The following is a 27,775-nucleotide window of genomic DNA, read 5'->3' on the forward strand; positions in this document are numbered from 1 at the left end:
TTTGGGCAACTTCCAGTACTTTTAAATATGCTTGGCCAGAATTTTCGATTTGTAGGTGTTAATATTTTACTTTATTCATTTAATTAATTATTTTAATGATCCTAACACTTAATTTATTAATATGTCAATTTCAACGTAATTTATTTTCGATTTCTACAACATCAATTCAATTTTTATCTACTCTGTGTATTCTGCGAGATTTTGCTTTCGCCTCAATTTTATATTTTGAATAAACTTTGAAAGTAAATCAAGATCCAATAATATTTAGTAAAAATTGAGGTGCTACAGATGTTGTCAAGTTGGCACTACACTTTTTTAGAAATGTGTTAAAAATGTTTCAACAATAGGCTTTTTCAATAGTTTTTGAGAAGTTCTGTAATTCCCGGTCTCGTTCTAAGGGTTGCTTTGGGAACCAGCGGTGAGTAGCGGGGAACCTCTGCCCGCCAAGCTACGCGTTCGTACTCACGTTTAGCTCGGCTACGATACTTTGTTGACGGAGGCGATGATCACAAAATCCTACTTCCAGACTCGCCGCTACAATTTAGCGCCATGATTTTGGTATCGCCTAAAACCGTAACGTTATGCATCTACCTACTCATCTCTGTAAGCCAGATATGAGTACGTCGAGAAAGCATGCTATGTGGCGCGCTATGGCTGTGGCGAGTCAGTCACTTCCTTCCTCATCTTAGCACGTTTTCGGAAGTCTAGTGTCGAACCTTCTGCAATTGAAAAGATTTATAATAAAAATAGAGAATATTCGATAACCGTTGAGTCAATCGTGGTACGCGAATCCGCACTGTCCAGAAGGTGCTGCCCCCTTGAGCGGTGAAAAATCGAACTAAAGTATATCCCCACATAGCATGAATTACGAGACTTATTTCAAAGCATCTAATTACCAACTCAGAAGAATATTCCAAAACAATCAAACAGTTGTATAAAAAAATAAATATTCCGAAAACGTAAATATTTCCTTGGACTCTCTAGATAATAAATTTTTTTCATAAAACAGTCGGTACATTAGCTCAATATTCCTTGTACCAACCGCCGATACAGAAGCTATCCAGATTACTAGTGCTGCATCGGTAACTAAGTATTAGAATAAAAAAATGTTTAAAAAAGAATTAAATGTATTAAATAATTATTAGCCAAAAAAAATATACACCAAATTAAGTCATCAATCAAAGACAGTCCAATAGCCACGTATCCCTCCTGATATAATCGTAAGTACGACCTTGTCCACGATACGGAGAACAAGCTGAAAAAAAATATGTCTTATCCAAAACAGATTTACGCACATCGATCGACGTCAATTGATTGATCATTATCATGGGCCTTTAGCGAGATCGAAGATCGGTATTGATACGGATAAAGAAATCCGTTCTGAAATTTCTAAATGATCTATTTGACTAGCACTTTATACCGATGATAAATTGATACCAAGTCCATCGTTTTTATCATCAAGAGACTCGTTAATGTCTCGCGGCAAATTTATTGATCCGCTATACATACATCGCCAATTAATATTTCGATACTTACGCCCCGTGATATAATGAATGAACCAGAGCCCGAAACGAAGACGAGGAACGACTTGGATAATTGAAAAAAAAAATCTAAATTCAAGATAACGATTGCCAAGGCAAGGTAACGAAACTCAGGACATCGTATACACTGCACACGATGCTGGACACACGGGCGTCGTGACGGGAGCCAAAAAGTTTAATGGATTTAACCTTACGCGGCGTCGCGCCATCCCGAGCAGATGGCGCGGCAGGGCTGTCAGGGCGGAAATTAATTATATTTGTTTAATTTCAAGATGAAAAAACCAGCTGCCATGCCGTTACATCGCCTACGTTCGGCGTTTCCGTAAGACTTTAATTTTACATATAAATTACATCTGGTTACCTTTGCTATATGATTTTTGCACACGTGGACAGAGACTGTGGACATGCGAATAATGATAGTTAATTATTAAAATGACAGCGAAGCTTACAAACAAAATTTACATATTCATAATGGATTTTTTTTTTTTAAATCCAAAGAACAATAATATATAATATATTATACTGTAAAAAAATATTATCTTGCACACTGAATCGACTATCTACTATGAATCACTCTCTTAATGCATAACAGTTAATTTGGTAGAGTATAGTTCAATTGGCTGTGGACTGTAAGATAGTTATTTACTGTTTGCGCAATTTTCTATTGGCATTAACGGTAAATGCGATTGGAGTTTAAATTTTATTTTAAATTGACAAAAACGAGATAATTAAAAATATCTGTTATGTATTAATTGAGAATTTTTATAGACTTTTCAAGCTTTGGATAGATTTGGGTTATGAGTTGTATGAAATTTTTTTTTATTTTCAATATCTTTACACGGTATGTCGATAGCGGTTGAAAAATTCTTTTATACTTATCTGTATAATAATAATAAGTGTGGCAGTAAAATTTTTCAAAATTTTTTCACTTTCTGGACAAACATTTTACCTGAGCAGCAGCAACAATTATTTTCTATAAGACACCTTAGTCTTGTACGGAATTATTTTTACTGACAAACAATTTACCTGAACCTAGTGCCAAATAGGGGTGCACGTGAATGCCATAAATAATAATTATAATACAAGCAAGATGATAGCGTTAAGGAGTTTAGGCAAGATCGTATAATGGTGATTATCGACCAAAGGTACAGATATTTGTATGAACAATATAGAACCGAAGAAAGTTTTGGCGTAAACAATTTACCTGGCAACCTTAACCCCCAGTATGATTATGAAAATAATCCCTTGCCTAAGAGACGCTCTTCGTATCACATTAGTATAATAAAAATAATACCAATTAAAATACGTATCTCTTATAAAATAAAGATAGGGGCACAAGACCGATAAACTGAAGCCATTTTATTTTTGTAATTTCGAAATTAATACGTCGTAACGAAAATATGAATAAAATTATTCAAATTTTGCCTAAATATATCGTATACTATTTATATATACCAATGCATATATATATATTTTGTAGAATAAAGACAGGAATTGAAAATAATAAATATATAAGCCATTTTGTTTTTCTAGCCTCGAAAATAATACGTTGTGCTATTAGAATTTTGTATTATTAGAATAATAGAATTGTGAATAAAAATATTAAAATTTTATCTACAAATACAGTACGCTTATTATATATACGAGTATATATATATATATTCTCTACAGAATTAGTGTATATGAAATTGTAAAAAAAAAATATTTGGTTCAACTCACATTTTGGATTTATGGTAGTATACTCGAATCTAAAAGAAAAAAAAACAATTTTTACTTGAATTTGAATTATTTAATTATTTAATAACAATGTTTCATCCACTCGATCATTAATTCAGATATTCTGTCTGGTTGGATGAAATATCTGTAATTCGAAAGCCTGTTTTATCGTTTGATTCAGCGACGGTGAATTTCAATTGAAACGCGGTCACCAGTCTGCTGCCTGTTAACGCTTATTAAACGGACATTACTCTCGTAGTTGCGCGAACAATAATTGTCCCCGTTTTTCAGTGACAACGAGAAGTTACTATGTTTCGTTGTTTCGTTATTACCAGCGTCGCGACGCCTATGTCGTAACGCCCACTTCGCGCGGTAATAGCTACCCGCGTAATGTATTTCGTGTAGGTCAATATTATTCAGCATCGTCCCTTTATCACCTTTTTGTCATGATCGATTTCGACGGTCTGTTTAGTACAAAGTGTACCGGGTTCGATCCCAGGACAGGAAACTTTTTTTTTTATTCGACAATAAGACCAAACTGACACCTCGTTAATAAACAATAGAAATCCAAAAGCATAAAGTTAATGTACACATCAACGAAAAATAACGTTACAACACAATTAAAGAATTGTCTATAGTAATTATTAAAGTTCAAGGGAAATATAGAATGCCGATAATAATAAATTGATAAATAACCAAAGACATATAATCAATACGATAAGGCAGTATCGATTATTTAATCGCCGTGGGACAATCCCATCCATGCACTGCATATCTCAAGTGCATAAGCACCGTGAAGTAGGCGCAGATCTCGCGAGCAATGTGGAAAAGTATGCATAACCTCTAACTTGACATATCCGTAACATAATATAACAAATCCCAAGTGTAGAGAGACCGTGGTGTTGTAAGTGTATAACAGGGAGAGGCTGCACAAACTGTAGTGTAGAGCTGCACAAAGTATAGAGAGTACGCCGTATACTGTAGAATCTATCAAGAGACTCGGTCGAGTCTCGCGCCAATATAATATAGTATACCTATAGAGAGGAGACAGTAGTAGGCTGCAGCCCGTTAGCGGCGTTCAAACTCTCCCTCCACTTAGATTGACGTTTAAGCGCATGCGTCTGGCATTTCCTAGTAGCGCTGACGAGCCGACCAATAACAGCCAAGAAGTGACGCCACCGCCGGCCAATCGGCGTCTCCGACGGTGATGACATCGTTATTTTTAGCTCTTCTGAGTCACAGGATATAAGGCTGTAGGTTTAGTTGGGTGTTCACAAGTTGCCGAGACTCTGTGGCGTGTGGACGGGCTCTCGCCTCGCGTTAAGCAAAAATATAACTAGGAAAACTGAAGCAAAGTGCCTAGAGGTTTTTCTCACGAGGTGCGCGAGTCTCTCTGCCTGTTACTACTGCTGTTCTGTTTATACTGTTTGGTGTCGTGAGTCATTGTTGTGTTGACAGCGGTGCGAGATGGTACCGCTTATCAGGAGCACGACTGAATTGTTCTTGACAATCGTTTAGAAGCATCGAGGGACAATCCTTATGTGATATATTTACGTCGCACGAGGATAGAGTTAACGTTATCGGAAACCGCGGCTGGTTTCGAGACGAACTTAATAATATTTTTCTGGGATTTATCACGGATCATAGTGTGTAGAAGAGCGTGAGTGAATAATTTTGTTTTTAATTCTTAATACGTTCTATGTACAATGCAAGAGAGTGGTAGAGAATTTTGAATTTTCTATATCATGCGTCCGTTTGCGGTTCCTCGAGTTATGTAACTGAGATCATAAACGTGAAATCAGTTAATGAGACAGACTGAGGGAGTGTGGCAATTTCTTGGAGAGCGTATCGAATTTTATTGGCCAGTGATAAGGTGCTGCAATAATTGTGAGAACTCCTTTTTTTTTGTTGTTTGATATTTCATAAGAGAGTTATACTGTTATCTGTGAAGAGACATTTGAACCTAGTGGTGACGTTGGTCACTCTGTTGATTGAGGCGCGAAAATTTTGAAGAATCTTGAAGAGAAAGGCGTTCTTGCTTCCTGGTGATCAACAGCGAGGACACCGATGGTGCGTAGCCACGCTATGGAGCCGACCTTCTACGAGGAGACAGCCGTCTACGGGACGACAAATCGTGAGAACGTGGGTCAGCTCAAGAGGAACCTCACCCTGGACCTCAACGGCGGACAGCGTCAACCTCAGGCCAAGAGGCCAAGGTTAGGGCCTTTACCGCCAGCTCTGAACAACGCAGCTCCGGTCTTGAGTTCACCCGATCTCAACATGTTGAAGCTGGGCTCACCAGAGCTGGAAAGGCTGATAATCTCTCAGCAGAATGGCCTGGTGACGACGATGCCAACACCCACGACGCAAATTCTCTTTCCCAAGACTGTCACCGAAGAGCAGGAACTGTACGCCAGAGGTTTCGTCGACGCCCTTAACGAGCTTCATCATTCTGACAGTTCTCAGGAACCTGGCAGCATCCATGGGGCTACCTACACCACCCTGGAACCCCCAGGCAGTGTCCAGAGCACCGAGTCCCTTAGTCAGGGTCTGGTGCAGATCAAGGACGAACCTCAGACTGTTCCTAGTGTTTCCAGTTCACCACCCATGTCGCCTATCGACATGGAAAGTCAAGAGCGGATAAAGCTCGAGAGGAAGAGGCAGAGGAATCGTGTCGCCGCCTCGAAGTGCAGAAGGCGCAAGCTGGAACGAATCTCTAGGTTGGAAGACAAGGTCAAGCTTCTTAAGAACGAGAATTCCGAGCTGAGCGGTGTCGTTCACAAGCTTAAGGAACACGTGTGCCGTCTCAAAGAACAAGTTATGGACCACGTGCACTCAGGATGCCAAATAATCACGGTACCTGCACCTTTTTGAGTTTGATCGACCGTGGACCACTATCAATCCTCTGATAATGACGCGTTGATGTAAACAATATGCTTCTTCGAAGGAGTGCGGCCCATACGGAAAGAGAAGGAACTCTTGCGCAACAAGACATAGAATCTCGTTCTGATGTGTCTCTAACGTACTTCTTGTTAAAGCAAGCCGTTTGAGTGTCTAGCCCAAGGAGTCAGTGCCGAGGGGGAGGCGATCGAAGACATTTTTTATCGTCTGCAAATCGATTATGGGAAATGTAGATTTAACATGAGAGGGAAAGAGTGCCTTGGACGTGCCGTGGCCATGACAGTAATTCACTGGACGTAACATCGAGTGAACCGGAGAGGGCTGGTGAGCCTTTACTTTTCTGCGCATAATACCTGAACGCATACGTGACGTTCGACACGGCAAAATCTTCAGTCGGGATAGTTTCTAGTGCAGAAGGAATGCCGGGAGGTATCGTCTGGCTCCATGGAGTGGGGAAGCAGTCTCGAAGGTGGGAGGCGCCGTCGGCCATTTTGGAGAACTGGAAAATTGGCGCATGCGCCAAACAAACGATAAGAGCCAAACGTTCCTTTGGCAATGAGGGGCGGGGGGGGGGGGAGAGAGAGAGAGAGAGAAATCGCTTTCGAACGAAACACTTTTATTCTTTTCCTAATTATTAAGAAGGAGAGTGGAGAGAGAGACTATGAGTGTATTTTTTATCATCATCCTCTTTTATTATACTTATTCTCTCGTTTAATTGTTTTCCGCGTACATCTTTGTTTATTCGTATCTTCTCTAATTGACTTTTCTTTATCTCTACTGTTGCTCTGTTTTTTTTCTTTTTTTTTTTTTTTAAATATTACTGTCTACTGTAATCTTAGAGGTTTCGTATCATCATTTGTGCATCTAGTCCTGTCCAATATGCCCTCGTAATTTATATTAGACAACCAAGAGGAGGACACGCGCTAAACGTATAATTATTATTATTTTTTATTCTTAACCGAGCATACGCACTGTCAGGTGCGTATATATGCCGTGATTATATAGGCGCATTACGCATATATGCACAGACGACAGACGTTTAATATTATTACGGCATGCGGCCACGTGCTTTTTGACAGTAACGCTCGTTGACAGCTGTCAAAATTTTTTTATCAGTTACTCTTTTCTCACGTTTTTACTATTCGCCTACACTCTTCGTGGAGAATTTAAAATTCGAATCATACAAGCGGAACGATTTTTTTTCCTCGTCCAAGTGTGCCTCTACGTGTGGCTACGGTTTTCTTTTTTTTAACACGGTGCGCTTACGCACGGCGAATTATATAACGTGTGCGTGCCACTAGTAGCCGTAAGCTGATAGAAGTGAACGTTAGTCACGTTGGTACATCTGTCCTTTTTTTTTTTTAATATCTTCCTCGCTGTCTCTCCAATTCCTTCCATTCCGACAATACAGTCAAACTGTATTGGCAGGTCAGGATGGACTCGCGTTGATAATCGAGATTACGACGGAGGGAGAGGATAGTGAAGGATGTGAAGAAAAAAAAAAAGATCTCGAATCCTCAAGTAGTAGCTCGTATGTGAAAATACAGTGTGTGCCTTTTGCTAAAGAAAAATGGTAAATTTCACTTTTTTTTTTTTAATTGGTCGATGAAATATTTATAATTATTTTTTGATTCAGGGTACCCTCGTACCCATTTGGTCGAAACTTAAAATTTTTTATTCCCGTCTTCTTTTTACCCTCCTAATTTATCGCGAACATTCTTTCGATCCGCTTTGCATCACCTTCCAAATTAGACGTCGCGACGACGACGCCGTGGCGATTAACGATTATAAGATAACAATATAAGCGCTAGCGTTACTGATAAATATTAGTTATAATACGAGAGTATGTATTTGAATGACGTTTGAATGGATCGCGACGGAATGAGATAGACAGAGAGGGGTAGTTATACGAAAAGGACGAAAGTAAAAGAGCGAAGAAACCGAGAGCGCGAGAAACTTGTGAAAAAAATGTATGAGAGTTTGAGAGTGTGAATTGAAAGTAAAAAAAAACATGTGATTTAGCACGTAAGCGAGAAAAAACCCCATTAGACTATAGTGATAAGACGATAATGAGGATTATTATAATGAAGACGATGATAATGATGATTACGATTACACGCATATAGAGTAACATAACCTTATTGAATAACGAGAGTAAATATTGCTATATTATATAATGTAATGATTATAAATATATATATATATATATATATATATACATACACATATAACGCATGTATAGATATATATGTATATGTGTTATATGTTGTATACCGAGAAGGCGGAGAAATCTTTTTTTACGAATAATTTTATTTTTGAACGAAATACCATGAAAAAAAAATAAATTTCAATATATTATACAAAAACTTTTTGGTGTTTATTGTCATTCGTGCGCCATTTTCCACTCGTAAAGATTATCCGTATCAGTTTCGTTCCTTGTTAATATTATACCTGGGTCCCTCTATGCCTATCCCCGGCCCTGACCGTCTTCCAAATTGCCATAAGCTATTATATACTAGTCGTTAGTGTAGTAGATACGCCGTAAATCAATATCGCAGCCATAAATTAAAACCGAGCAGTTGCGGCGAAGAAGCCAAAAATTTGGTAAACAATAAATAACGGGAAGGTACGAAGGTCGATTTAAGTAGAGATAAAAAAAAGTATATGTAATAACGAATTTTAAATTTATCTTCACCAGAGAATCCTACCGTAATTTTGCTCGATTAATATCTCGTTCAGTTAATTATGACAATTAGCCAATTACCACAATTGAGAAAAATTTCTTACCAGAAACTATCCCGCGCACGTGGTACGCGTCTTGGCGTTCGTTGCTGGTCCGTAATGTTTTTGCGAAAATATTTTTAACTGTTAGATAATTAAAGAATGTCGTCATTATCTTTTACGTTTTCCTTTTTTTGCCCGGAGATAATATTGTTCGTGGGATTTATCTATGATGGATCTAAATGGAGTTTAAAATTTGAATTTTGAAAATGACCGTTAACGTCTTCATCGCGATGCTTCTACGTTAGGCGCGCGCGCACGTTACACGCAATGGTACCAATGGCGATTTGGTCGAGATCCGTAAAACTGATAATAATTATCATGGACAGCCGCTCGGTAAACAAGCGAAATAATGCGCGCGTATTTTCGAAAGTGGGGAGGTCTGAAAACTTTCACCGGCAGAAATGCAGTAGCGTGCCCAGCATAATTCGGGGCCCTGACCCTCGTCGTGACGGAAGATTGAAAAAAATTGTTTGAAAAATAATTTTCTAAAAAAAATTTTTAACTACAACAAATAAAACGCGATCGAAGTCAAGGGAAAAAAAAAATAAATTTTTATAATATTCTTTTTCTACATTCACCAAAGACGTGCGAAAAGGGAGCCTAAAATTTTGGTATATTCTTTTTTACATTCTCAAGACGCCAACGCGGTTACCTACCGACGTCCGAAGTACCGTTAACCACATTTTAAAACCCGCCGTTGTTGCTCGACACCATTTTGTTATTTATGCACTCATCCAACAAGGCCATAATTCTTATTTCGTTTCACCTTTCAAACATACTCGCATGCCTTAAATCTTATGCGCATAGTTGGTCTATTGTCCGTACACATATGTATACGTCTAGTCAGTGATGGATACCATAGTGGGTATGTCAAATCATCTTTATGAGGTAATTTTTTATTTTCATCTTTTATAAGGGCCAAGAAGACTCTTTTATCATTGGACCATACTACTGCATCCTACAGGCTGATTCAGACAATATCAATTTCAGATCCAGGGGCCATATCCCTATGTCTAACAGTGTAATAGAGTCCCCTGAACTTTTTAAAAAATTTTCTACCTTATCTCACAGTCTTTCAATTTCCAAATTCGTTATAAGGATTGCAAATAGAATCAAAAATTGGATATCGATTCCTAACGGAGACTCGACATTTTTTAGATCACGTAGTGCCTGGTCCATCTACATATCGCTTATTATCAATATCTTATCAGCAGGCCTTGCTTGGTCGGCTATCGAATGGGACTTATCAAGCGAATAACAAACACTCCTCCTCGCCGCCTATCGGCATCACCTCTCCAGCCTTTGTTTCCTCCTCGTATCTCGTTTCGCGAGCAAATAATAATTTCGTGATAAAAATTAGTCGTGTTTTTTAAAAAAAAATTCTGTTTCATTATTACAAATCTCCAACTTTTTTTACTCCACGAATAAAACCCAGTCTACTTCATTTTTATTACATCCACTAACGATCCCATCACTGACTCCGTCCCACTTTTCGTTATTCTTTAAATTCTGTCTTAGTTTACCCGAAAAAAATATTTACCAAATTTCTCGATATCAGCATCGGTACGTTGAACCGTCTTAAGTACTCCAGACTGCCAAGAGATTACCAATCTGGGTTGGCCAGTCTGTTTGCATGACAGGGCAGGAAATCGACTGTACAATATTTGACATTCCATGACGTATTTCTATACCTTTCGGCTTTCGAAAAAAAAAAATAAATAAATAATACCAAAAACAATGCCGCAACCTGACGATACAATAAATTCACTATACAATTCTGATAACGTCAAATTCAAATGCAATTAAAAATCATGCAAATAACCAGCATCCACGTAAATCCAAAAAGTTTCTTTCGCACATAGACTGTAACTTTACCACTCCCTCCTAAACGGTAAATATATCCAACTACGAATATATATATATATATATACACAGCAATATTACACGACTGATATAAGTATACAAACACTTCCACACAACACGTACAGTCGCGCTAAGAAGATACCTAAGTTATGCAAACGTATTCCATTTTATTTCGACACACGACGTTTCCGCGTAGCTCCTTTTACGTATTTACATTAAGAGTTTGTATACGTAAGTACAGCATACGGCGGTACAAAGAAACTTAATATATATCGATAGAGCATATACTATACGATTGCCGATATACGTTGGTACAAGAAGTGAGAGGTCACGGATAGCGAAAAAAAAAAGACGGAATCAAAATGAAAATAATACGACACAAAGTAGTAATGACGATTTCAAAATGGAATACGGTGGGCGTGTATCGCTTTTCTATTAGCGATTGAAATACAAAATCGAAAATAACGAACCACGTGAACTTGCCGATCAGTCACGTACCGGGTGTCCGCGTAATGTTACGACGGTAATATTGTACGTAAGTAAATGTAAAATATATTTTTTATTAAACCGGGCGTTAATTTTATCACCTATTACTAGTTATTATAGGTTACGGTCTATTAAACAACCACCCGCTATATGGACAGTGTCTTTTGCGCGTTCCGTAAATGCTAATTGGTATATATTTCTGTGTTGCCAACGTTCGTTACTGTAGATGCTATTGAAATAGCCGTATACATAAAACGCGTTGTATAAATATAGGTATTTCACAGCTCGGGCTAAGTTAACGCGTAAAGCGAAGAATCGCGCGAGGTACCGATCGTTAATTGGTGTGAGCCTTAATTAGATTTTTCTGCCGGCTTCGTAGACAGCCAGGCGAGATTGGAGGATAAATAAAAAAAATAGGTTTGGCGAAGGTACTGGAAAAAAAAAAAAAAAAAAAAAAGGGAAAAAATGGTGTGAGCCTTAATTAGATTTTTCTGCCGGCTTCGTAGACAGCCAGGCGAGATTGGAGGATAAATAAAAAAAATAGGTTTGGCGAAGGTACTGGAAAAAAAAAAAAAAAAAAAAAAAGGTGAAAAAAAAAAGGTGAAAAAAAAAAGTTACATAAGAATAACATTTTTGATAGTAATTAAAAAAAAAAATTTTGAAAAATTTACCTCACGATAATATTTTTTAAAATCCGTCTAAGCTTCCTGGATGACGATTCTTGGCATATTTTTTTTACGCGCATGCGCTGACTCGTGTATGCGCTGTGTGTGGCCGCGATGGGGAAGGCGATGAAAAAAAGACGTTAATGGGACCTTGGTGTCAGGTTGAGGACGACCGCTAACGTTGGTTGCAGTGGCGTGAAGGTACTGCTTGTTGTTTTTCCTACCGTTTACCTTGGCACTACTGGAATGTTTGGAACAGTCCACTGGGAAGAACTGGCTGAGGATCTAATCGCGCTTAGAAGAATTTCTTGGTTATGTTAGACGAGACGTAGGTCAGGTGTGCATGTAGCAACGAAGCAGGAACGACGCGTGTCGTTGGAAATGTATGAAATTGGAGATTAATATTTTTCATGTAAAGTAATATAAAAATTAGTGTATATTTTAGATAAAAAAAAAAAGTAATTGCCAATGATAATATTAGTCTTCTGATACGAACGTGCGTTTGTGTACTTACCTTGAGTTTTCGACAGTCCATCGAATTCGAAATATCGTACCTTCGTCGCGACTGCAAAACTGACAGCCGTCGGTGAGGAAAGGCTGGATATGAAATTGGCGGGAATTCGAGTGAGATTTAAAATTTTACAACGGCCGTTCCGGCATTTATCATGCTCGTTAGAAAGCGAAGTCAGGCCTCGCTTTCGAGCCACGAGTTGTTTGACAACCTAACCTAAAATCCAAAGAGAGCAACGTAATAAGGGTGCTTGCACAATGGCCGAGAAATAAATTTTTACGTAATTACATAGATATGCCTGGTATATTTCATTTATTATAAAATCATTCTGATCTCCGAGACTCCTCTTTATGCTTTTTATAACCCATCATCTCCCCGAAAATTCGGCACTTTATCGTATTACCCGTAGCACAGATCACGTGACGTGCGCGCGCACGATAAAGAAGCTAAAAGCGCGGTGCGCGAAATGTAAACCTTTGGAAACAGGAAGGCCTTACGTAACAGCCAACAGAAGCCCGATTCATTGGAGTTTCGTATCCGGTATCGTGTGACTAGCGTTCCTAGCCTTGAACAGAAGGTTTTGTAGCAGTACAGAATCCAAGAGAGAGAGAGAGAACTTAGAAAAAAAAATAATAAACCATACAACAGAACCAAGGAAAATACAAAATCACATGACCCAACAATTAAAACGTACAATGACGTGACGTAAGATTTATTATGAAAATCAAACGAAACAAAAAAAGGTACCTAATTGTTCGTCGTTTCAAAAGTTACGTATGAATTAAAAAAGGAAAAAGTCAAAATAAGTTTCATTGTTTTCGTAGAAACGCTCTTATCGGTATTCTATCCAACACGGTAGCGATAACAGAGCGTAGCTCTCTAATTGGTCGAAAAGGCTCGAGAGGTTTTTGACTTTTTCATTAACGTCCACAAGCTGCACTTGGCACTCTGGGTATAAGCATTCAAAAAAAGATACATGTGTATCGGCCTTTTTATATATCGTTATGGCCTCCTCGGTAAAACAGGACTGACACCTATAGGCTCCTCTTTGAACCCTGTGACAAAGAACGATTTACTGGCCTCGATAGCCTCGGACTACGAATACAAATGCATATTATAAATTTGTCTTTTGAATGTAAAATTGTTCATGTAAATAGGCGTGTAAACAATTCGAACGCAATTTGGTTTAAAGTTTAATGGCTGACGAGGCGTGGGATTATGTAGGCCAACCAAGCGGCTGTGCTTTGTGATGCTGATAAGTGCTACACGTACGGCTTGGACAGTTGTGCGTGTTAGGTTAGGTTAGGTTAGGTGGGATTAGGTCTAGCTTGCTTGTGTCTAGTATCGCCTTGGTCTCCAGACCGCGGTACGTGTATTCGGTGGAATGCGTGTGTAAACAAAGAGTGCACGCGAAAGACTGCCGAAGACTGTCATAATGGAGTTTGTACGTTGTGTATATATATATAGTGGAATTCATTGCTGGAAGCATAATGGGACAAAGGAAATCTGCATTGAATGGTACAAGAAATCGAGTATGGCGCTGGGATCGATTGACCATACGACAGAATTTCATGAGAATGTTTGGCGTATGGGGGATTTATTAATAATAATTTTTTTTTTCAATATGAAATTACTGATTTATCGCCTTTGTACCGTATCGACTGTATTCTTGGTCGATAGAGAAGAAAAAGAAGGGGGTTAACCTCGAAAGTGGAAAATAAGGGGAAAAATTGAAACGAGGCCAAGGACATAGTTTCCACGATGTGCAATCTGTAATGCGGCAACCGCAGAATTCCTCTTAAAGGAAAATACTTGCTGGATTGTCTCTGACGCTTATGGGAAACCACGTGCGTTGACGTATGAAATATGTATTTCTGGACGGCTCGTATGGAGGAAGGAGATAAAAGTGGCGGGTAATTTAAATTAAAAATCTAAAGTAGATCTCGCGTTACGACGAAACGCCTAAAATAGACATGGGAGTGGTGTTAAAGGAGCTGCTGTAAATGAGGCCCCCGAAAGGCACGGCCGTACGTACAATGGAAGTGACTTATCTTGATTGTGCGTGTACGTATTGCGTTTTCGGTACGGAACTACTGTAGAGTTTAGATACGTACTGAAGTACAGTACGGTGCATAAGTTAGGCCGAGATCTAACCTGTAAGTCGTATACAGCGTACAGAGAGGTCTCATAAGGATTTTTGCCTCGTACTGTACTTTTGGGTACAAAAGGTAGATACAGTACCATTAAAAAAAAAAAAGTTTCAAAATTTTTTTAACGATATAAATTTTTCGTAAATGAATACTCGTTATGCTTTTTTTTTATTCTTTTAACGGATATTAATGTCGATTGAAATTTCTACAGATGCACGAAGCGACACTCGAGAATTTCTCGATGTATGTTAATGAGGGCTTTGTGTCGCGTCGTTTATACCTTTAGAAATTCATCCTTTGGATGCGTGTTTCTACGATCCAATTAAATCCTGGTCAGCTTATGCATATATATATATTTCCTCGAGAGATAAAGTCATTCGGATGCAAATGTGCAGCTGCATAATGCAACTGTGATAGATATGCAGTACGCGTGCCCTGTACCTAAGTGAAGATCAGAAAGTAGGTTTCCAATTTTCATATGTAAATTCTTCATCCGGCTTTTGTATTTATTCGTAGCACCATCCGGCCCTGGGCTGTTGACACGATTTGGTCCTCTTGATATTACGCGTTGCGTTTCATTGTTTCAAACGAAATATTAATTTTCCACTAAAATAATTTCAAGTAATTTATCGATCTCTCATCGATCCACATACAAGATCGATGGGATCTACGTGAAAATTCGTGAAGGAATTGGCAAAACCACAAAAATCATTGGCCACGACTTTGCACAATTTGACGGCATGGTTTTTTCAAATTTTCTCACGGCAAATTGCCAATAGGACGAAAACCTAACCTCGAGTGACCGTCGAAACTGAATTAACCAATGACAAAGCGCCGCGTCAAGAATCCCAAAAGAAACGAACGAAACAGTTTTCCGCTGTATTGCGCAAGTATTTTACATGCTGCTAGCACCTAACCCAACATTAACATAACCTAACCCACAAAGTGGCAGTGTGCCAGGTATTCCACGTGATTGCAGGAGGTACAAATCATCATTAATAGTAACCATGACGCCGTCCGATAACTATGAAAAATACATCATGATAGATTTAAACTATGACGCCAAGAAGAAAGAATAGTAAATCGCTGAGATTTTTTTTTCAAAAAAAAAAACATTTTCTCTAAATCACAACAAACCAAAGCTATCCGATGACCCAGGGTCCGCTCGACGCAGCCTACGTCCCTGTCCCTCGAAGCCGGAAAGTCTACAGACCCATTTTAGGCGAGGTTTTGCAAGTCCCAACCGTATCCGCACGACAAAGAATAGTTGAAGTTTACATTAGATAAGGCAAGTCCCGAGTCGAGTTACGTGCTCCTTGGTCAAACAGAGATTTCGAAGTAGGCTTTGTTCGGAATCGCTGAGTAAGATGTGAATTATGGCAGGACATGTCTCGCCAGATAAGAAAGAAAATCGAAGGCCGTTTTGTCAGTAAAAAAAAGTTATCGCACGATACGATAAAAAAAAATGTATAAATGCCAAGGCGGGAAAATCTTTCAAATTTGAATCTACCCAAAAGTCAAACGTCGAAAATAACCCACAGTGAGCACAGATATTATTCCTGGATACTGGGACTACGTTATTCTTTCTTTTCGAAAATTTTTTTCAAATTTCATTCTTCCGAAAGTCAAACGTCGAGCATAACCCACAGCGACCACAGATATTATTCCTGGATACTGGGACTACGTTGTTAGCCCGTATTAAATACACAGGACCGGGGATAACCCGTAGTATTTCATGGTAAACATCTCCAACGGCTGCGCATGCGCACTCGTATATCCGCACACATCAGACACCCATTAGCTTTCGGTGTATCTCTCTGCTTGATACGAAACGAAGGGTAGACGCTACTTGCACACGAGTTGACCTAGGCTTTAACCACGTGCTCCGGTATTGCCCCTTCCCCTTAAAATTATCTTCCCCGCTCCCCGCGTTCCCCTCTCGGTCCGTTCGTCCCCACTGGAATCCTTTATCCCCACCAAGCGTCCCTCTGGCTTCTCAACTTGCGACTCTCTTATCTTTTACCGAGATTAACTCGCTGCGCAGTTCGCACGTAAGCGGCCGCATTGCCGAGAGTCCCTGGGAAACAAAGGCGATGGACGAGCGACGATTTTTCTTTATGGGAAGTATGAAGAAAAAAAAAGCGAAAAATTTTTATTCGTACTGTACCCGAGTATGCAAATCCTTGACTGGATCTACGAACACACGGAGTTAGAATATTAAAAATAAATGTAGGCTTAGGTTTCTTCGCTATAGACGAAACGACAGAGACAAAATCCTCGAACGGTCTCAAACCTGTTCCATTCCTGACTACGTGTACGCGACTACGTGACTCGTGTACGTATTGCCTATTTTTTTTTTTTACATTGATCGCGCAATCATCAACAAGCCCCGCCATGGCATTGCCACTGCAGGAAAAGTGCAAGAAAAGGCAAAGGCTACGTCGTGTAAACGAGTCTAGGAAGTTTTACGTAAATTAGCAACGTTTAATTGGACCGATAATCATTTATGGTAATGCGATTGAAATGCCTGACAATCCTAGGTAGATACCGATTAACGAGACACAAGGTATAAGTGGGTGTAATATGTACGCATATGAGAAGGCTGTCCATAGGCTCAAATGTGTAGCAACGATAACAATGATTTTCCTGTATACCTAAAATACATTAGTGTCACGTGACAATTTGTTTAGTTAAGTTATGAGAGTTCGTGATATTCTTTGTTGTTCGATTTACCGTACTTTTTTTTTTTTTTTTTTTTTTTTTTTTTTTTTTTTTTTTTTTTTTTTTTTTTATTTAATTCGACAAGAACGAACAAATATTCAGATTCATTGTTGCGCGAATGACAGCTGTTTACGATCGTCGATAGAATTACCGTGGGATTGAACGGCATGGGACAGGCTTGGACGACGCAGCGAGAGCGCAGTTGTTGGCCTCGTCGAAAACGAGTCGATTCGGTACACAAAGCCGGTCAGGATTTCCTCGCGATAAATCAGTCAGTGTCGCAGGAAAGTTGGATCGACGCCAAACAACCAGCAGCTTGTGTTACTGGAGCGCACTCTGGCGTTTCTTGTTTCTCTTATTAGCGTAATAAGAAGAGACTTCCCACTAGGCACATACATATGTATATCCCTCTTGCGCTTCTCTTACGCGGCGTCGTAAGTGCGTACGCGTACGATTTGCTTGTTTGTTTTCACCCGGAGAATATGAAAACAAAAGGCAGCATACTTCTGTCCGGTATGCGATAAAGTACGGTAAACAATGTCGGCCATGACAGTTGGTACTACGGGGATCAAGATAAGAGTGAAATAAGTGTCGAGCAAAGGTACTGAAATTAGGAGAAAAAAAAAAGAAAGAAAGAAAGATTGCGGATTAAAGATTAAAAGTATAACACAGTGCAGAGAGGAGGACCAGTGAGGAAATCCCTGAATACGTCAGAGATAACTTGTAACGTTGCCAAATAGCCCGAGGCGTCGATTTTCAATTAACAAAATAACACTGCGTCCTATCGCGTCCGGCCATTAGACCCGGGATACCGAAGGAAGGCGGTTGGAAAATTCGCGTATAAAAATCACTCCGTTACCTTCCGTCGGCGCTAGGCGAATATCCCGCGACTGTCGACCAATCGCAGCCCACCCTCTATCGGAAAGTGAGGTTAGGCCAGATACTCGCAAAGCGTTGGGGGCTTGATAAATAGACAGCTATTTCGGATGGATCCAAGAAGTCAGTGGGCATCTGGTTCCCAATGAGTCGTCACGAAGGAACCGTGGCCCAGTTTACTTCTGTACCGAGATGTGTTTTGGTCGCCCAAAACTTGACGAGCTATCTGTATTACTTTATTATACGTAATTGAGGAAGTACGGAAATAGAATAGAAAAAAAAAAGCATACAATGATCCACCGTTCCTCCTAGGTCACTCGCGTAAGAGAGATACGTACGTAGCATACGGCCTCCGACGATCGGCACTGCGTGAGTCGTGCGAATCCGTTAGAGTCTAATAATCGTATTAGCCCCGCTGTATGGCGGCAGAAAGTTTTTCGCCTCTGAAATCTAAACAGAGGAGTCTATTTGCGTCTTCGGCCGTCTCCGGTTGGCAGCGAGGCGCGCTGTTCTCTTTGGAATTCGAGACGAGGCTGCGCGGGGCACGCGCGAGCTCCACTGCGCACGCGCGAGACGTCGCCGATGCGCGCGCAGCCCACGACAAAGATCCGGCCGCAGGTGGTCCGCGGGCTTTGGATTGCTAACTGCCACCCGGGTGCGCACGTGGTCCGCGCGTGAGTCGCACGGGGTTGTTGCACGAATTGAATTGACGACGCGCGAGAGAGCCGTTGTGTGTTTTTCCTCGTGGAGTCATATCTCTCTTGTTCTTCCATTTAATTAGCGAAGGCATTCTTGAAACGATTACTTTTTTTAATCCTCTCTTGTTTTCCTATGCTTTTCTTTCTTGCTTCTGCCTTTCCTTCTTTTGTCATTTTTTTGTTTTTTTTTTCTATTTTCCACCAAAGAACCACTCCTTTGTACGCTGAGCATTTACTGAAAGAATTTCACTCGGTTCTTACGTAGCCAAATTCAGCATTACCTTCCTGTGGCACCTAATGGCTCTCGATGCGTTAACATTGTGGACAAGCAGATAAGACAAAGAATCTCATGCGAACGATATACGAGCATATCAGTCCCGACTGCATACTCGATGCTTATACATTGTTGACGCGCGGCTATTTTCAGTACTGCCGACGTACTGCGTCTCTCGCATATTTGTACGCGCTTAGTCTGGATTTTCCAGAGTTCTCTATGGCGAGTGCAACAGGTGGTTTCCCTGGTTATTTTCAATTCTTTCTGTCGCCTTATCCACTTTCTCAGCTAATGATCGGCTAATCGATCTTGAAAAAATATTGTGCGTGTAGCGTGACCGCTTCGAAGCTTACACGTGGCAACAGGTGGTTTTCAAAAGATTCCTTGTGCGCAACCGCGGCTGGTATAGTAGATATCTTTCGCGTCTGATATGCGTATAGTTAAATATACGTGTGTACGTCAGTAAACCTAATAGGAACTATTCTCAACTACGTATGAGTTCCGATGTCAACGATACTGACTTTTGGCTTGAACATGTATATATATGAATACTTAGTAGAGTATGTGCTGATTAACTGCTACCGACTAAGAAGGCTTTGCACTGCTAAAGGCTAAGACGTACAGACAGTATCAGCAGCGATAGGAATCACGATTAATTAGGGAAATTTTAGTTGGATCAAAAATCAGCATTGCGATAAAAATAATATTTCTTGTTTTAGTTTTTAAATAATCTTTTTTTTCTCGCGCTACTATTCACACGCTGACATTTCGTCGCTTCTCATATTCTCCTATATGCGTGTGTTTATTTGAACATTTCGCAATGCGAGAGCTCATTACTCTGAAGAGCTGAATAGCTGATTCTCTCAAAGCATATATATATATACAATACACACAAAATCACAAACACATTTCGCATTTTGAAACACGTCTACTTGTTAAAAGAGTTCCTAGCATTTTTTTTCTTTTTTTAAACTAACGGGCATTCAAAAGTGGGAAAAGCAAAGCTGCATAAATTTCTAGCAAAGACAACGACTGATGCGACTGATATTTAAAACCGACTGATATTTAAAACCAAAAAAAAGGCGTGGCGCTTTTACCGATATTAAATTTCAAATAACGCGCGCAAAGGCGCTTCGAGTAAAAATGCAACTGCGCATGCGCGCTGCTATAACTTTCCCATATATTACTCTTTTCCTCTCTCTATGTATATATATATATATGTATATTTTCTTAATTAAAAAGGTAAGGAAGGTAAAAGTAAAAAAAATCCTTGAGACCCAATTTTATAGTCATTAGTACAGTAAAGGAAGAAGCTTTGCGGAAAACCGGTCTCAGGGTACCTTGTGGCCATTAATAAATCATCGTGGAGATTCGTCGAGGATCGGTAAGTATTGCGCAATCACCGGGGATACCGAATAAGGCATGGAAGGCCATGGAATATATGCGCGCCAATTTCAAAATCCTCGGACAAGCCAACCCGGTATAAGGATCTTCGATTATCGTTCTGCACTTTAATGAGGAAATACCGAGGACTATTTTAAATATTTGAATTTAATGACAGCGTGTAATTCCACGTACACGGTACGCATGTGGTAATAGGTGGGAGCGCTTCTCTTTAAAAATGCGAAAATAAAATTGTTATTATTCATGATAAAAAGAATACCTATGCAATTACTCAGCAAGCAATGATGATTATTTGATACATATACGCATGAGTTTGTACACGTGCTCTCTACCTATTTACCATTAAGTCACAAAGATAAATTATATTTATAACGCAAATTAATGTACGCAGCAGGTATACGTATATCGAAGCGCCGCTCTATTATGCGTATATATATTTATGCACGTGTACAGAAACAGGAAGAAACGTTCTGTTTATATCGTATAAATATATACATGGTGAAATTTGTATTTAAAGAAAAAGAAAGATTATACAATCACGCATCCGGTTACGAAAATAATTCAAAAACGATATCAGCGGTAAGAATTCAAATTTGAATATCAAAGATCCTATAAGCAGAACAAAACCTAATTCACACGGTCAGTATAACGTTACAACACGGTAAACAACTTTACGGCCATTTTTAATTACAATTCCCATTTGAAACGTAGCATGGGCTATTTTCTTGCGTAACCTTGCTCCAGTGTGAGCGCACCCAACCCAACCTTAAACTCAGCGAACCTAACCTGAAATGCAGACGAACGTTAAGCATCGGCGAACACGAAAAAAAAGTTATCCTCGAGCGTAATAGATGTTAACGAAAAACTGCTTCCAGTCCGCTGTTTATAATTAACGAAATTTTCAGCGGATTTTCCATTGTAAATTTGTGCAAGACGATCACGCAACTTCGCGCTCGTTCACACGTATCTATATGCACGTGTATATTTATATATGTAACGTCGAAATGGCTTTCACGGGCGCGCACGCGTCACGCTTATCCCATTTGGCATTACGCCAATTTGCCAATAGCCCGCGAGATTCGTTAAATCCGGCTGGAAATATCGCGTTACACAGTTACCGACGTTTCGTTACCCATTTCATGCTGATCTTAAATATTATATTGAAATTTACCTTTTTAAATCGACGACAAGACCCCTCCAGGCACTGCGTAAGGGAAACAGATTCTCTTCTGACGATTGGCTGTCGGCCATCTTGTTGGATTTCGTTAAAGATAATCAAAATAACCCTAAAGGTTCCATAACACACTTTATTTCCACCCTGGTCAGTGGCTTGCGCAACGATGCTTTTTCTAGCCTTCGCGACACGTTCGAGTCCAAGAAAGATAAAGGCTTGCTCACAAAGTCTACAATAATATACGAGCTAAGCAAAATACGTCTTCCAGCAGTCTACGCGTGAATATTGAAAATTTTCGTTCGAGCCTGTTATTGGCTGAGACGTGTAGCCCAGCGCCACTCTCGACCAAGTTTCAAGGTACTTACGCCAACGACTTTAGTCACGTGTTTCAATCCCGTAGTTGTGATACCTCGTACTGTTTAGAATACTGGCATTTGGTGTGTACGTGACTTTAAGCCGAAAGTCTCGCACTGGGCCCCGCTGTCTGGCAAAGCAGATTCAAGTCGCCTTCTCTAGTATCCGTGTCTACCTACGTTTACTAGCGAACACGTGCTTCGGTTAACCTCGGTTAACTTCGGTTAGCCTCGCTCTCGTGCGTTCATAATACGAATCCCATGCCTGTTGCGACGCTACGTTTACGTTTGAGTTTGAATATCCGTACTCACGCGTGCTTCATGAAAGTATATGGTACATATATCATCCACGTACACGAATATATATATATATATATTTACTGTTTACTCACATACATCGGTACGACTCTGCACCCTGGATACAGTCATCGCAGCACCTGTTTGCTCTCTGGTACAAAATTATACCACGAGCAACCAGCTAAGGATGACTTAGAAAACACTGATTGCAAGTACGTTACGGGATAGGAAACCAATAGATATTTACGTGACAGTATTTATCTCAGTGACGATAGCATTCTGATGTTTTAGGTTAGATTCTGCGAAAACAGTGACATTCTGGATCATTTTATGCGGTGTGTACTTATTTTTCTATTTTTTATCCGTATTTCCTGGATATAACTGGGTTTGAAATTGTTCGCTTTTGAGGTTACGTAGGCGTAACGTCGTTCTGTCAAATCAATCAGGGTATTCTTTGTGCTAACGCAACCGTAGGATCGTGATTAGTGTGTGTCTCTTAGCGTTGACTGTTTTCTTGACAGCTTTTCAAAACAGTCTGATAACTAGGCGCTGTGGAATGTCACCCAGAGGATGATGTTCCTATGCACGAACACGGTACGGATAGACAGCGTCGATTGTATATAAGCTATGGCGTTCCAATTGAGTGGGAGCTGCGAGGAATCTATGAAAAGCACAAAGGAAACAAAGGAAAGACTTGGGCCACCCAGGTATGATTTCGTTTTATTTACCTCAAGTCGAATTGTGCTCAAAAGTTTAAGAATGACGATATTTTATGATTTTCAATGTGATTAATTTCTTTACGCAATAGTCGACCGCGATTAAGGGTCGACGCCGCCTGACACGACGCCTTGCCGTTTATTTTTCACAAAGCGTGATTCACGCGTGCGGCGCCGACGCCACGTCGGCTGTTATCTTTTTGTGTCATTTCTCTTGCCACATCCGTGATCCTCACGGCTTACCGCCCTATGCGTATATCTTTTTTTGTCGTTCATTTTATATTCACGCCGTTTCTTCTGCGATCTTCACGACACCACAGTGATATCTGTAAGTCACACCGAGTCCGTTAATTATTGTCCATATTTCTTAAGACTTTCGATCTGTATTAAAAATTTTTGACTTGCGTTACTCGATTTCTTTTTTTTAGATTAATCCGTCAGCTGAATGATTCCTGATACGGTATTAACGTGGGTATTACGTAGGTATTAACGTGAACGCTGCGACGCCTTGCAGTCCGCTGAACACATTTTCTATAAGTCAAGAAGTTCGTTCTGCTAACTCAGGTATGTTAATTTAAACTTTAGTGTAATTATCTGTAAATCTAGAGGCAGAATGTTTTTTGAGTAAGCAGCCCCATAGACGCTCCTTAACCTTCCTGGGCTTCCCCTGAGACCGACCGGAAGTGGATCGATAAATGAAATATCCGCTCTGCGAATCCAAATGGCTGGTCAGACAATGTAAAAAGTTTGGCAAAATTTTTAGGACGACATTAAAATTACGAAAACTTGTTCCTATGCTAATAGAAGAGTCTCATATCAATTACAGCGTTTAATACTGACCATTGGCTATACACTCGTCGAGCACATGGACAACCAGGAAGAAATGTTATATAACAACGCAAAAACTATCTTGGCTACCTGGTGGTTAGGCATTCTTTTCTTATGGCGAGTTCGTAAGGTATCCCACAGCAAGCATTGTCTAGCTATGGGGTGTCCTATTTTATCAAAACTCAAATCCATCAATAGGATCAAGTACCTGACCTCATAAGATTATAGTTTGAGGATAGACAATGGTGTGCATTCAGTGTTCTATATTCGCACTAGAATCCATGGGGCGGTAGTACACAGACCATATATATAAAAGCCAAACCCTACACTGTATCCCATACATCTCTATACCTATGTAGATCTGTCTGTACACATTTAAATCCTATGGGGATGCTCAGTACACATCAGAGTGTGTTGCTAGGGCAATACAGTGACCCCCATAGACGCCATACCTATCTAGCAGAACGATTGGGGTCTTTCCAACCCCATACCACAGAATAAATATCGCCGTTCCCCTGCTACCTAAGAATTCCTAATTCCTCGGGGGGTTGGCAATGGGGATCCAAGAGCGAACCCCATGAGCATATCGATCGTCGTATACCCCCATAATGGCCAGAGGGAAATGCTTTAGTACAGTGCAGTACAAGATAGGCGGGGATCAGGGGAAGAGAGCCCCCCCCCATTACACGGCATCGACCCCCATGGAACATCCCTTTGTCTCCCATGGTGAATACTCGAAAAACTTTTACACTTTCTCCATAAACAGGGGGGGCGCCGCTGAGTTCGACAAAATCAACCCCATGAATTCCTTTCAGAGAAGTGCACAACCCACTCGCCCTTAAAACACCATAGGAGCGCCAAGTACATCTCCCACACCGCATCCACTGGTTCACGGTCAACGTGCGTGCGGCCCCTATGTGTCTGGGCGTCGGGACGCCCGGCGCCGCGTCTACGGCTCCCTCGTACCCGTCTCGCCGTCGTTCCTAACCTCGTAAATTCAGGAACGTAACGCGTTCAAAAACTTCACTGCGTATACACTATGCTCGAGTATTCTCAAGTGCAACTATCGGTTCCCATATTTATATATATATATTTTTTTTTCTTACTATACACTGTACCAACCTCGAGCAATTATTATTTGGTATATTGACGTGACTTTGAGTTTTTTTTTTATTTTTACTATTCTTGCAAAATATTATACTCGCTAATCTTTTATTAAAATTTTTAATAACGATCAAATGGATGATCGTCACTGCTTGTCTGTAGTTAGCCTGGCGGACGGGTCGTCCTGTTCGTCTCTACACGGTGTATCAGTATAACTGCATATATACGTAAATACATACACTCACGCATCAAGCAGATATACGTATATCTATTTAATTATATGGTAGAATTATCTTCAACAGTGTTGTGTCGCACAGTTAGTAACTTGGAGGATGAAACTTTCGTGGCTGTATCGAAAAGGACTTATAAGGGGTGTCTTTTTAGTTTCCGATCAATAATTATACACCAAAGATAACGTGCCTCGCGTATAAATCCAGACGACAGATCTTTTAACGGGTCGATGGACACATTTTACAGATGACAATCTAACGGGTGTCTCTTTTCTGTTTTACAATTAACGGTTAACCTGGACAAATATTTTTTATTTTCAATTTTTCTTACAATCCCACCTTAGCGCGCTCGGCGAGCTATGCGAAATTTAGTAAATTTATGTATTTTTTTTTTTCCATTCATTACCGTACGTTAAGGACACCCGGTATAGCATATGTATATATATATACCAGTGTCACAGCTACTTACGGCATAACTGTGTCGGCCGCCCAACTGGAGCCAACACGGCAATCATACGAAAGTAACACTTGAACGTGGCTTAACCTTATTTTAGCCATGTTTTACGCGTTCCCCGTGTATGCTCGGTCGGTAAAGAAGATCCGCGCACCACGAGACAGATTATTACTAAATCTTTCCGTACCCCCGTCTAGCCCATATACTTTTTAAGTACAAGTACCATATACCTACGTTACCAAGGCTTCCAAATCGTAAAATGGCGCTAACCTAAAAGCCTTCCGCTACTGTGGAGCCACCTTAATGGCTTTCGGAGAGCCAAACGGATCCTTATCATATTCCAGAGAATTTTCTTTCTAACCTCACCTGCATAGTTCATGCTTCTCGTTCTGGACTATTGCCTGATAGTGCTTTCTACCGGTGCCTACGTAAAACGTGACGCTATTTGAAACGGCCCTCGGATCAACGAGGAAAATTTCGTTGTTAGTAATTTAATTTATTATTATTATTAATATTTATCCCCAATACATTTCAGCTCCAACGCTATTTTTTTGGACGATCAAATTTTTTTTAGTATATAAAATTTTTTTTTTTTATAAAACGTATTAATACCCCTCATTGAGATTTTCGGGGGAAAAAGTTTTCCCGGTTAAGGATGTATTTTAAAAAAAAAAAAAAAAAAAAACGTCTCGCCACTTCTTCGCTTTATTAAATGTAATCTAATAAAGCACTGAGCCCCAGCTGGTTATATCCCAGTGGAATTTATAATATAGCAGCAATTTCTATATAAGCGTTCCCGCATGGCGGACCGTAAGTGTCCGGAATCCCATGATGGGCCCCAGTGTCAATCCTGGCTTTAATCTTCACGACGAGGTTCTCGTTCGTTATGTATTGTCAGATAAAGATCGGTACCATAATACTTTATAAATAGTGGTATTACGAGTCCACGCTAATAATATCATTACGTGTCATTATGTTTTCTCGGATCCGTGCAGAGAAACAGGTTCCCATGATCGATTGTGTTTTCAACGACGATAGGATCGCCGGTTGCGTTCATTGATTTCATCATTGGGTCGTATATATATATATATATATCATTGGGTCGTATATATGTATATACGCGTTTTTGTATACGTACGTAGCGTGGCAAGAGCTTTTTGCAACATCAAAGAAAAGCCGCCGTTCGCGCTGACGCGATCGATGATAATTCCTAATGACATTCATGAAATGCACACAGTGGATTCTGCATATTACGTGGGGTATGTAGAAAAAAATTTTTTTTCCCAAAATTTTTACCACCACTCAAAAGCACCCTCTTCGCTGTACGTCTGATCGACTGGTTCCCTGGTGTCATAAAACTAATGTCACTAATTTCGTCCCCAACTGTAATCATGGCTATATCCTCCGCACGTATAATTTGTCGGATTCCATTTAGAAAATCAAAATTGCATCCCCTTACGTAACGGTGTTATCTTTAACGGTCGATATATATATATATATAGTAAGGATGAGAATGGCCAGTAATAAAATCACAAAGTATCTTGGACCAGCGGCTTTCTTTCCCCTCCCTCCTCTTATCACCCCCCCTCACTTTTCTGATTAGGGGGTGGGGGCAACGGGGACTCCCGAACGAAACGGCTCAAGTTAGCCTTGACATTCGCCTCCCACATCCTGCCCCGGCAACAGTGTATCTCAACCGGCTTTATCTTTCTTTTTCGTTCCTGTTTTTTTCCCCCATTTTGACAGGCAATAACTTCTGTCACTTGCGCGCACGTGCTCATTGATAGTCTGCAGTATCCTTTGAGACGTCGGTGACGGGTACCACGGGTGGTAAAAAAAAATATATATATCCACGTCAATAAGAAATTTTGATAATGATTAATGTATGACGCTGTAATTTTGGAAAATAGTCAATTACAAAAATTTTAATTTTTTTTTTTTATACATTTCGCGAGAACGAAGCATATCGAGAGTTGGTTGGTGGATTATTTGAAAAAAAAAAAAAATTCTAAAATAAGCAATTTCCAAG

General features: G+C 40.0%; 2 protein-coding genes across 9 annotated transcripts in view; both read left to right on the forward strand.

The window, feature by feature from the left end:
- Window positions 1-4,367: 4,367 nt before the first annotated feature.
- On the forward strand, window positions 4,368-10,719 carry LOC107273385 (transcription factor AP-1). The gene has a single exon (XM_015751539.2). The coding sequence runs from the start codon at window positions 5,325-5,327 to the stop codon at window positions 6,129-6,131; it is 807 nt and encodes a 268-aa protein (XP_015607025.1). The 5' UTR covers window positions 4,368-5,324; the 3' UTR covers window positions 6,132-10,719.
- A 3,121-nt stretch (window positions 10,720-13,840) lies between these two features.
- Window positions 13,841-27,775, forward strand: part of LOC107273386 — a 17,333-nt gene continuing 3,398 nt past the window's right edge. For 4 of the 8 annotated variants that reach the window (XR_003061525.1, XR_003061528.1, XR_003061529.1 and 1 more), the window contains exons 1-4: window positions 22,507-22,626; window positions 22,706-22,749; window positions 22,961-23,121; window positions 23,559-23,694. The gene's annotated coding sequence lies outside the window, so the exon portion shown is untranslated. Of the gene's footprint in view, window positions 13,986-22,476; window positions 22,627-22,705; window positions 22,750-22,935; window positions 23,122-23,222; window positions 23,459-23,558; window positions 23,695-27,775 lie in introns of those variants that run through there. The other 4 variants (XR_003061527.1, XR_003061526.1, XR_003061530.1 and 1 more) reach the window with 4 other exon arrangements.

Source organism: Cephus cinctus, unplaced genomic scaffold (genome assembly GCF_000341935.2).
Source record: "Cephus cinctus unplaced genomic scaffold, Ccin1 Ccin1_scaffold1583, whole genome shotgun sequence".
Lineage (NCBI taxonomy): Eukaryota > Metazoa > Arthropoda > Insecta > Hymenoptera > Cephidae > Cephus > Cephus cinctus.

What these genes read in the sequence shown, in the direction of transcription:
- LOC107273385 (XM_015751539.2), top strand. Translation starts at nt 5,325, where the DNA reads ATGGTGCGTAGCCACGCTATGGAGCCGACCTTCTACGAGGAGACAGCC.